Source organism: Ammodytes marinus (genome assembly GCF_949987685.1).
Source record: "Ammodytes marinus genome assembly, chromosome: 4".
Taxonomy (NCBI): Eukaryota; Metazoa; Chordata; class Actinopteri; order Uranoscopiformes; family Ammodytidae; genus Ammodytes; species Ammodytes marinus.
The window spans coordinates 1,185,317-1,197,134 of NC_137233.1; the positions used below are offsets into that span (position 1 = coordinate 1,185,317).

General features: G+C 40.2%; 1 protein-coding gene across 1 annotated transcript in view; it reads right to left on the reverse strand.

Moving 5' to 3' along the window:
• Positions 1 to 11,818, reverse strand: part of LOC307249176 (uncharacterized protein) — a gene marked incomplete at its 3' end in the record, with an annotated part of 45,769 nt that overhangs the window by 27,116 nt on the left and 6,835 nt on the right. Inside the window, exons 9-17 of the mRNA XM_080025813.1 lie at positions 11,304 to 11,553; positions 10,987 to 11,151; positions 8,889 to 8,935; positions 7,573 to 8,107; positions 2,465 to 2,566; positions 2,265 to 2,360; positions 2,094 to 2,159; positions 1,726 to 1,830; positions 1,123 to 1,201 (exon numbers count right to left, since the gene is read on the reverse strand). Coding sequence (XP_079881939.1) covers positions 1,123 to 1,201; positions 1,726 to 1,830; positions 2,094 to 2,159; positions 2,265 to 2,360; positions 2,465 to 2,566; positions 7,573 to 8,107; positions 8,889 to 8,935; positions 10,987 to 11,151; positions 11,304 to 11,553 — 1,445 coding nt within the window. The remainder of the gene's footprint in view (positions 1 to 1,122; positions 1,202 to 1,725; positions 1,831 to 2,093; positions 2,160 to 2,264; positions 2,361 to 2,464; positions 2,567 to 7,572; positions 8,108 to 8,888; positions 8,936 to 10,986; positions 11,152 to 11,303; positions 11,554 to 11,818) is intronic.

Genomic DNA, 11,818 nt, shown 5'->3' on the forward strand with positions numbered 1-11,818 from the left:
CCAGGATGCTGTTTCAACCTGTCTGACCTCATGTTCATCATTGACCTCTCCAGTCCCTCCCTCTGTGATGTAGAGCTCTGTGTAGATCTGATTCAGAAGAGTTGGGTTTCCTGCTTTAGCGATCCCCTCAAACACACACTGGAACTTCTTCTTCAGGTTAGTCTTTAGATCACGCTGGCACATTGGAGCTCTGGTTCCTGAATGAACAAACAAGATCTGTGATTAATCACTTGATGATACATCAAATCTGATGAATGTTAACTTTAATTTGAATTTTCCTCCTCCATTTAAGTTGTAATCCATCCGATCTGAGTTTCAACTGTATGATGTCAGTATGTTGACTTTTGCACAACACATTCCACCAGTAATGAAATAGTAATGTCTGTTGCCTTGTGGCAATGTCCGACATGGCAGCACACACAGTGATAAGTAGGTAGAATAACCAATTCGTCAATTTTGAAAATGTCAGACCCAGATTGTATTACTCCACAAAACTGCAAATGCAAGTGCTTTAATCAGTTACTTGTTGATGGATAGGAACTTAACATTACCTAGATTCAAGTCTTACTGATATGGATTACAATCTTCATATCTTCAGAACATCAGTTGTGAACGGCTTATGACTGTGTTCAGCCCATGAGAATTCATGGGCCCAATACTAATGTGTGCATCATATCAACAGCAGATAGTGTAAATACTAACTCTCCCATGGTGCCTCCATTTCCTCTTTCCATCAAGTTAAATCTATAAAACTCCTCTTACTGCTCCACAGAAGGTCAGCAAGCTCCTCCTGCTTCATTCTCCTCAGGAAGTGCAGTGTGATCTTCAGAAATGCTTCTCTGCTGCTCCTCTGCTCTTCATCCTCACCGTCCAACACCTCCTCATCCTCCATCTGACCCTCTAAGCATTCTGGGTAATCTGGACTCAGAAGCTTCTGGATCTTCTTCAGCTCGTTCTTCACAAACGTGACGATGTTTTCCTCCAGCAGCTGAAACAGAATATTAACACACAAACTAAACCCATGAAGAAAAAACATCAGATCAATGTGTGACAGACTAACAGACACAGATATTATTATTGTGAACAGAACAGATGGAAAGTAGTTGTTGTACATGTACAGACCATGAATGTGGAGTCCAGGTGTGTTTGTTGCTGCTGGGCAGACCGACCACTGGGACCCTCTGAGATCTCCTGGTCGACTCTGTGGAAGAATCATGAAGAATTAGCTCACATCATGTCTGGGGTTTGGGTAACGCTCCAGGGGCAACTGGCCCGGTGTCTGTAGAACAGAGCCGGGGGCTGCTTGGGGCAAACAGAGAAGGAGCAGGTATTGAAATATAATATAAAACTTTGAAATCACAATTTCATAAATCCCATACATTTTATAAACACAGAATTACACACATTCCATAAATGAGTCTGAATCAGCTTTATAGTTGAACATAATGTATTCTTGAAAGAGTTTAAGCTCATTCCATGGTTGTATAGCACAAATTATATATTTTTTTTTCGCATTTCAGAAAGACATGCGTGCTGAGGCAGAACCGCCAGTGCCTGGTTGTATCAGACAGGTTGTACTGGGCAGCTCTCACTGTGAATGTGTTTGACTGTGTGAGTGTGAGGCAGGGTGGAGGCAGGGTGGAACACAACTTAGTGCTCAGAGTTCTTCCATAGTGGGTTTAAAAACTGGAAACAGAGTGTTGATTTGTCAGTTTTAATCCTTACCTCAGATCAACAGACTGACATCCACCTTTGAAGTTTATACGTTGATCCATAGAGAAGTCACTCTTGATAGACAAACAGCTGGGGTCTGTTTGTTCCAGCTTCCTCCTGATAGAAACACATAGGACCCAGAACACAGTAGTTACACTGAGCAGCTTTCAGGTGTCAGAATATTAGGGGTTTCATGATTCTTAATCGTTTTTTTTTTAATAGCACAGATCAACAAACACTTATGTGTAACTGCACTTTAGCAGTCGAAAAATGTCAATGTATTACAAGTTCATTCTAGTCTGTTTCCAAGAACATTTAAGTGAGTTAACCTTTCTGCCGCAGATGGTTGTCGTCCTTTAAAATCAATTAAACGACCAAACGATTGGTCACTCTTAAAGGACACACAGCTGGGTCCAGGTCCAGGGGAGTCTGGTCTCTGATTGAACCTGGTAGAACAATAAATGTGTAATGAACACAACACACACAGAGCGTTTAGTGCATCTCGGGAGGGATGGATAGTAAGAGATACAAACAGCAAACAACATTCTGACCTCTGATCAGCAGACTGGGCTCCACCTTTGAAGTAAATAGGTTTATCCATAGACCGGTTACTCTTGAAGGACACACAGCTGGGTTCAGGTTCAGGTCTGTTCAACACAACACAACACAAAACAAAACACACACAGCTTTGAGTGTGAATAATGATGGTGCAGTGATTTGAGTCATGGACAGTTAGAGATCCTCATGTCACCTCTGAGCTTTGGTCTGGCCGTCATGTTCCCCACACAGAGTGGTTTTAGAGGGAGGGACTCCCTCCTCTCTGTCCTCACTCTGATCCATGCTGCTCAACTCACTGCATCAGCTCACACACACTTTCACCTGGAGAAGAAACACATGCCAAATCAAATCCTCATTTTCATTATTAAGGTTTTGAAAAATACAGGAGAACAAATTAGAATTTGAAAGCAATACAGAATGCCTGAGAGCCTGAATTATATTCCATCATGTATTAATGCACAAAAGGCACAACAAGGTGCATACAGACTCACCAGTGCTTTAGTTAGAATGTTCAGATGATTGAAACTAAAAATAACCAGATGATTATTTGATGACTAGGGTGAAAATAACCAACAGTAGTCATACAGCTGACACCCAGCAGATGGCGCCACATGGATCTACAAACAAGTAGCGGAGGATTTGAGCAAGAAACAAGAATTATTGTGAACAAAATGTACTTCCATGTGAAACAGAAGTCAATGACTTGATTCTTGATCAAATTCTTTGTGAGTAAAATGTGACTGTAAAGTAACAAGTACAACGTTTCCAGCTGAGGTATTCCATCAGTTACTGCACTTCTACTATCAGGCCACTAGATGGCGCCATTAAGCTGCAGTGTAGTGAATAAATAACATTGTCTTCCTATGTTCTACTTCAAACTGTGTGAATGTGTTTTTCTACATGTTCTGTGTATATTCGACTTGTTGATCAAATTCTTTGTGAGTAAAATGTGAATCTGTGAAGTATCAACCTGTCAGATAAGTGTAGTGGAACAACAAGTCCAAAGTTTCCTTCTGAAAGTACTCAGCTCCTTTACTACAGTTCAATGACTAACACCACACTGTCAGATTGTATTACTGCATCAACACACTCTTATGTCACTAGTATTTATCATAATATCACACCAACACAACATGGAGGGTCTTAGTTAACGGCTGTCTCACATCCTTTATCTCTAGCGTCCTGTCAAACTCTTGAGTTATGAATTTGAACACACATTCCAAATATTTTCTGTTTCTACTGTTACTACATTTATACTAGAAATAATAAAATATTATCATAATTATTTTAAAAAGGAGACCAGAGTATATCGCTTACCTTCAGCTGGAGCTTGAGAGGAGAAAACAAACTGCGACACAACGTTCAAAATTAAACAAAGAAGAAGTCCATTTAAACAGGAACCAAGAAACCACAATCTTGTGATTTAAACATTGCTCAATAGCTGACAGTGAAAAAAGCTGTGATAAGTGTGCTCTACCATGGAGGCAGGGTGTTGTATGGAGGAAGTTAGGACTATTCTGTGACTGACAGGGGCCTTAAAGACATCATCAGCTAAACCTTTAAATATTAAACTATTGACTTAAATCTAATCAGTTGTATCTTGTATTCATAAAGCCCAATTCCACATACAGTGACATTGCACCAAAATCAGTAATACGACACCACGTGTCCTTTGACTTGCTGAATGTCTAGTATAGTAATGGCTGCACTACAATTGGGTTCAAGTAGTGTAAATGTTAAAGTAGCTACACGCTTACTGTGTGAGGAGGGAGAAGATATACATTAGTATGCAGTGCTTAACAATATGTTTAAAAAAAAATTTCAGTAATCTTTTATACTCTGTGGCAGCGCCCTGACTGTCTGCTATTTTGGAAAAATAACTTTATATTTTGATCAATGCATCTGCTTTGTCTACAAGTTCAGGACAGTCAGCAGTTAAATTAATTTCATCCACATCTCTCCCCCTCCCTCTCCCTCTCCCTCTCTCACTCTCACTCTCACTCTCTCTCTCTCTCTCTCTCTCTCTCTCTCTCTCTCTCTCTCTCTCTCTCTCTCTCTCTCTCTCTCTCTCTCTCTGTGAGACTGCAGCATGTGTGTGTGTGTGTGTCTGTCTCTACGGCTCTGTAGTTTCTCTCTCACACAAGCTGCAGTTTCACAGAGAGAGAGTGAGACGTGGATGAATGCAACATCACTCATAAATAGCTTAAGTCGAAAAAACGCAAGCAAGTTGCAAAAAGTCGGCAAAAGTCGCAACATTCATGTTTTCACAACCTTTTAGCGTTTTTTTAAATGTTTGGCGTTTTTGCGTAAAGAAAAAAAAAGTTCAGAATGTTTGTGAAACTTTTTTTTTCGGAATAATTGCAGAAAAAAAAAGTTTTCTGAATGTTCGCGAACAATTTTGGCATGTTTGGGAAAAATTCCGGATTATTCACAACATTTTCTGTCGACTAACGCTTAAATGCAGTTGTGGGAAAATCGTTCGCAGGATTATTATTATTATTTTTTCCTACTTCCTTCTTCCTTCAAGGGGACACTGTGAGGACCTCTAGCCCCACTTGCACTCTCTCTTACTCAGGTTCATCCAGGACGGCCCACAGATTTATTTTTCTTCTCTTTTTTCCTTCTTGTTTTTAAGCGATTTCTTTTCTTTTCAAGGGGACACTGGGGACCTCATACACTGTTGGGACCTCATACACTGTGGGGACCTCATACACTGTGGGGACCTCATACACTGTGGGGACCTCATACACTGTGGGGACCTCATACACTGTGGGGACCGCATGCCCTACTTGCACTCTCTCTACGCCTCATCCAGGACGAGCCACTGATTTGTTTTCTTTCTTTTCTCTAAGTGATTTCTTTTCATTTCAAGGGGACACAGTGGGGACCTTATACACTGTGGGGACCTCATGTCCCACTTTCACTCACTCTGACTGGGCTGTGCTTCCTCCAAACCACCCCATTATATTTTACTTCTTTTATCACTTTATTTTATTCTTTCTGTACATATGTATAGTGTATAGTGTATAGTGTGATAGTGATAGTTATAGTTTTAGTTTTAGATATAGTTACACTACCGGCGTTACTTCCTCAGTCGTGAAGTGATATGGAACTCTGCAAACTGATTGGACGTCATAGCAGTTCTGTATATGCCCATTAGTAAGGAGCCAATCAGATCGCTTGATTTAAGCTTCCCTTTTTTTGTCATTTTTGGGCTAAAACGCTTCGTTAAGGAGTTTTTGCTTTTGTCATTTGGCTGAAGTGGGAACATATATGCAAAATATGTGCTTATTTTTCTATTCTATAGTACTTCTTCTTGGTCTTCCTCCAACAGGTGCATTTCCCCAGGACGCCCACTCTGTATAAAAACGTTTAAGACTGTTAAGTTAAGTTTGTCCGTTCTGTGCTCCTGTAGAAACATGGCGGTGCAACATGGCGGCCTCAGCGCCCCGCTCCTATGTAGATATAAAAGGCTCATTCTAAGCTCATAAAAAACTGCTTTAATTTTCAAGAGATTGTACACTAATTAAAACATACTGATGAATATCATATTCCATTTCTGGAAGTCTGTTCTGAAAAACACCAATAAATTCCACACACTGAAACTTTAAATCAATTGCCCATTTATCTATTTTGTTTATTGGTGAATCGATTGTTTGATTATAAAATGTCATAAAAACTTTACATTTTCCCGTCACATTTTCCTGAAGACCAAGTGATTTTAGGTTTATCTTTGTACAAACAAGTCAATTCAAAGTTTGTTAAACATTAAAAGGCATTAAGACCGGGAACACAAGCCAACAACGGTAAAATATGATTCAAAAGAGTGAAATAGAACATGATAGTAATAAAGATTACAGTGCAGAGGAATCCAGTTAATTGGTCTCTAGCGGATCAATTGGTTGTGCAGCAAAATACCCACGCAATAAAAACAATATACAATCATATGAAAAAGTTTGGGAACCCCTCTCAGCCGGCATTATAATTGACTCTGCTTTCACACAAAAAAGATAAAAGTGGTATGTCTTTAATTTACCAGGAACAGCTAAGTACTGGGATGTTTTCCAAACAAAGATTTTTTGAAAAGCAGTATCTAGTTTTATGAAATTAAATAAAATGTGAAAAACTGGCTGTGCAAAAATATGGGAACCCTTGTGGTGTTGCTGATTTTAATGCATGTAACAGCATGTAAAACTGAGGACTTTAAACACAAAATTGGTTGGATTATGTTGTTAAGCCTTGAACCTCATAGAAATGTCTGTTTAATCATGAGAAAATGTGTTTTAGGTGCCTAAATGCAAGTTCCACTTCTCTTTGACTCTCTGCAGAAGTGAGACAGAATGCCATCATCAAAACAGCTCCCAAAAGATCTTAAAAACAACGATTATTCATTGTCATGGTTTAGGGGAAGGCTACAAGAAGCTTTCCCAAAGGTTTCAATTGTCAATTTCTACTGTAGGGAACGTTGTCAGGAAAATGGAAGGACACAGGCACAGTTGCAGTTTATATATCTATATGTTCTTATTTTTTTTTTTACAAACAAGTCGATTCAAAGTGCCTTACACCAGTGGCGTTGCTAGACCCCTTTTACTGGGGCACGTGCTCCACTGTTGAGCTGCTGTGCCCCAGTTTAAGAACTAACCTACACCCTAAATTCACCCCAAAATCAGCACATTTCAAACACTCAGCAGGCATTCCCAAATTCTTTAGGGCCCTGTGCCCCAGTAGAGCTTCATGTCTAGCAACACCCCTGCCTTACACAGTACTGTATTTTGTCATAATGTCGGGCCTTGAACTTGCCTCTTGCTTATACAGTATATCCATCTCATCGCTGCTTTTTTTTGTCAGAGGGTGGGGGGGTCGAATACCGCTGTCAAGTGGATTGTGGGTCAGAATCGCTCATCAAAGCTCATGATTTAAAGATGGAGTCAGCAATTCTGAACACTTTTTGATAGAACATACTTTATGTCAAATTCAGTAAATATCTCCTCATGATCCGCTACCTGTCTGAACTGTGTGTGTGCTGAGAAAGATTCTGGGGTTAAGACACAGCCTAGGATCTGTAAACTGGTATGTAAAGATAGGTGGCCCAACGTAGCTAGCAACATGCCAGTTTACAGAGCTTAGGCTGTGTATTAACACTGGATTTTTTGCAACGCACACACAGTACATAGGCTAGCCTTCAGGTTGTGGATGGTGAGGAGATATTCACTGATTTCTACTAAAGAAAATTGACGATTATTCTCCAGAATCACTGACTCCACCTTTAAACCACAGGACAGGAACGTGTCTCCCTCCTACAGACGACAAAGAGACAGTGAGGAACCAGACCACATTAACCCAAACCCAGGATACAGAGGTTCAGTGAATGTGGTGTTGAAGGTGTGGAGGTGGATCAGTGAGTCAGAGGAGACTCTGTAGAAGGACAGAGAGCCAGCAGGACAGTCCACATACACTGCTACTCTGTCAGACACAGAGGAGGAGGAGATGGATGTGGATCTGTTATTGTGACGGACAAAGTAACAACCACCATCACGATCAGAGCAGTTCAGTCTCCAGGACTGATCATTACATCCAAACCCACAGTCTTCGCTCTGTCCTTTCCTTCTGATTCCTCTGTAACTCACTGATATATGAACCCCTCCTCTCCACTCGACCTCCCAGTAACGGCGACCAGTCAGACCATTACTACACAGCAGATGACAGTAGCGGTCAAATCTCTCTGGATGATCAGGATATGGCTGCTCCTCCTTCACACGTGTCACCTTCCTGTTGTTGTCAGACAGTTTGAGTTCTCTGTGTACTGTGTTTGTGTCCAGTGTGAGTTCACAGGCCCCTGATGGAGAGAAAAAGACACAACACAGCAGCAGTTTATCATCAGACACCTGAAGGGTTTATTCTCTGATTGTGTCCTGATGTTCATTTCTATAAAGTTTAATGATGACACATTTAGTCTGTGGTGTAAAGAAAACCTGAAAACCATTCTTGAGTAAGAGTAGAGATACCTTACTAGATAAATTACTCTGTTGCAAGTAGATACTACAGACCTATTACAGAACCACTTAAGAGTAAAATAAATAAGTATCTGATTTTCAAAGTATTTAAGTATCAATAGTATTTGTCTTAAGTATTATAAGTAAAAGTGACTGTCCAACTGGGAATCATCTGAAAATATATCATTTTCATTTTGGGTTGAAGTTTTGTTTTAAATGTTTATTCATATAGATTGATTATTGTATTGGTAAAAAAATATGATTAAAAGGGAAAAGCAGCAGATTTAAAATTTGATTAGTTGGAAACTATTTATCGAGTTATCAACTGGGTATATACTGGGTATAAACATGTTATAAACTCTTCATACTGTATGTTTAGTGTGTAAAACATCTTTATTGGTAAAGTAATAGTAGCTTAAATCATCAGATAAATGTAGAGTAAAAATGTAACATTTCCCTCTGAATTGTAGTGGAGTAAAAATATAAATTAGCATTAGCAAGAAATACTCAAGTAAAGTAAAAGTGCCTCAAACTTGTACTTAAGTACAGTACTTGAGTAAATGTAGTTAGTTAAATTACACGTCTGCATTTTGTCTCCATCAGTCAAACTGAATCCACACTTACACTTCCTCAGACCAGGTTTTAACCTCTGCTCTCCACCATGTTCCATCCTGGAGGAAGAAACACAGTCAGAATCAGTTTCTATCAACATGAGTCCTAACTGCTGTTCAACATGAAGCAGTGTTCCTCAGTGTGTCAGTGTGACAGAGAAACAGGCTGAAACTAATCTGTCACAAGAAGATAATGTATTTATTTATAAGGGCTGTCAATCAATTAAAATATGTAATCGTGATAAATCACATGATGGTCCATAGTTAACGCTAAGCTTACATTTTTATCTGTTCTAAATGTTCCCTCAAACTTACAGCTTGTACATCTCAGTCTGCCTTCAAGCAGAAACTTAAAGCCACTACGAGTAAGATGGCACGTTGGCGTCCCCTTTGGACAAAAGCGGTAGTATTTTTACGACGCCCGCTGTCGCAAAGCTGTTTTCTAGCGCGTGCCAGACGCGCGAGTGTGAACTGAGAAGGGCGCAATACAGTGCATGTACCTGTGTTGAACGTGTGAGGACTCTTTTCGGCTCCGTGAGAGTGGTTTTGACACTGCATCAACTAATGCCAGTCAGTGCCACACACACCTGATTGCAATGAGTTGATGCAGGCATGCAGCAGTGTCACCTAACTACTCTCTCTCACGGAGCTGTGTCCTCACAGAAAGCGAATGAACGAGAGACGGCAGTTAGTATGGATCACGATGAGGTAATGTGTTTAAATGTTGTTGTAAATAATGACTATTTCAGATAATGGTTATCTGATGATGGTGAAGCAAAGCAAACTTTGTGTTAGTACCAACCGCTCATTCATTTAGGAGTAAACACTGCAGTCTAGTTTCGCTCTCGTGAAATTGTATACACGTTGCTTGGCAATGCCCTCCTCCCGTCCGTAGCCTATATCACTCTCCCTTTTAGCTTTTCTTCATTGCATTTTCTTTTTTTTCTTTGATGGTTCAGCCCCGTTATCAGTCATTATGACGACAAATAACTGTCTCAAACAAGGCTCCCGCTCCCCTTCCCTCACCTGGAGGGGTAGGCTTCTCAAATCACGTTGCTGCGCCACACTGAAATCTGCGACCAATATGGATATGTGACCATAGAGCCTGCACGAGCGAACCGAAAATCGGACTGGGTGTGCGACCAGACCAAAAGCAGTAATAAAAACTATTTAAAAACGTCTTTCTTTGGACTGATGGTCTCGTTTGCTGTTAAAGGTAATTTATGATTATCAGAGGAAACATGAGGCTGTATAAAAGATATTTAAATGTTACTCGTAGCCGCTTTAATGCTTTAGTAGACCCCTCCTGCTCCTGTTGATTCCCCAGTTTCTCACCTACACCCTTCACACACAATATAACATTGACACATCTTAATTATTTTTTTTCCACCCAGACACATGCATCAGCTCACATACACATGCACACACACACGCACGCACGCACGCACGCACACACACACACACACACACACACACACACACACACACACACACACACACACACACACACACACACACACACACACACACACACACACACACACACACATCCCTTAATTTGTATGTTGTCTTATCTATTACACCCTGGCCAGACCTTCACACTTCTACCATGACTCTTTTTAGTACAATTGTGTTTTCTATTTTCTTTCTTTACAAAGGCTGTGCATTTGTATCTCCGTTGTATATTTGTCTAATTTAGTCTTATGTATTTGTCATTGTCTATATTCCTGTTGGGGCCTCTTGGACCAGATCAATAATGTAAATAAGAAACTGTTCTTAATGTTTTATCTGGAAAAATTACTAGAATAACTTCAAATGTTCTGCTGGCTTGTTTTGTTGTTTTTGTAGTTCGTCAACCTCTTTATTCAGATCTGCAGTTCATTTAACTGTCCGGTTTTCTGGAGCTGTTACTTCTTCTATTGCAGAGAAATCTTTGCAAACAGGATAATTACGTTATAGCTTTTGTATACGCCCCTATATCATGACTATGAACCAATCAGATCGCTTGATTTGAGCTACCAGTTCTGTAAGAGAAAACACATGTCCTTCTTCATGATGGACCAGAGGGGAAGGACACCAGCAGTGTGTGAGCTCTTGTTGTCTGTCCATACCTGAGAGTGTCCAGTCTCCAGTCTGGATCCTCCGACAGCAGCTTCACTCCTGAGTCTCCAGGATGGTTGTAGCTCAGGTCCAGCTCTCTCAGATGGGAGGGGTTGGATTTCAGAGCTGAGGCCAAAGACTTACAACCTTCTGTTGTGACCAGACAGCCTGACAGACTGGAATAGATAAATATCATGAATTCAGTATTTTAGAAAATCATGTCAGTGGGAAAATCCTAGAGATGTTGACCTGCATTACCAACATGAACCTTAAGCTGGATGAGATGGATTTAAAAGATCAACCGTTAAACAAACAGATGAATTCTGACCTGAGTGTTTCCAGTTTACAGTGTGGACTCTTCAGTCCAAAAGACAGACGCTCCACTCCTGAATCCTGCAGGTCGTTGTTACTCAGGTCCAGCTCTCTCAGACTAGAGGACTGGGAGCTGAGAACTGAGGACAGAGCTTCACAGCTTCTTTCTGAGAGGTTACAGCCACTCAGCCTAGAGGAGAATTTGTGGGAAAAAATACATATTATATAGAACCTGGATGAGATGGATTTAAAAAAAAATTTAAAACCTGAAGGAGAATTAGTGAAGAACACAAATAAAATAATGTTTGTTATTAAAAAAGCAAAAAATAAAGCAGAAGTGCAAAAGTGGTCCGCTCAGCCTGACAGACTTGAATTAGAAAAATATCATGAATTCAGTATTTTAGAAAATCATGTCAGCAGAGACGGTAGAAGCTGGAAGAGCATTATTTACAGTTTTGTACGCTCACAACAATATGCACAGCAGCAGTTCATGTGGACCAAACTCATTTTCCATTGCTTAAAAACAGTCAA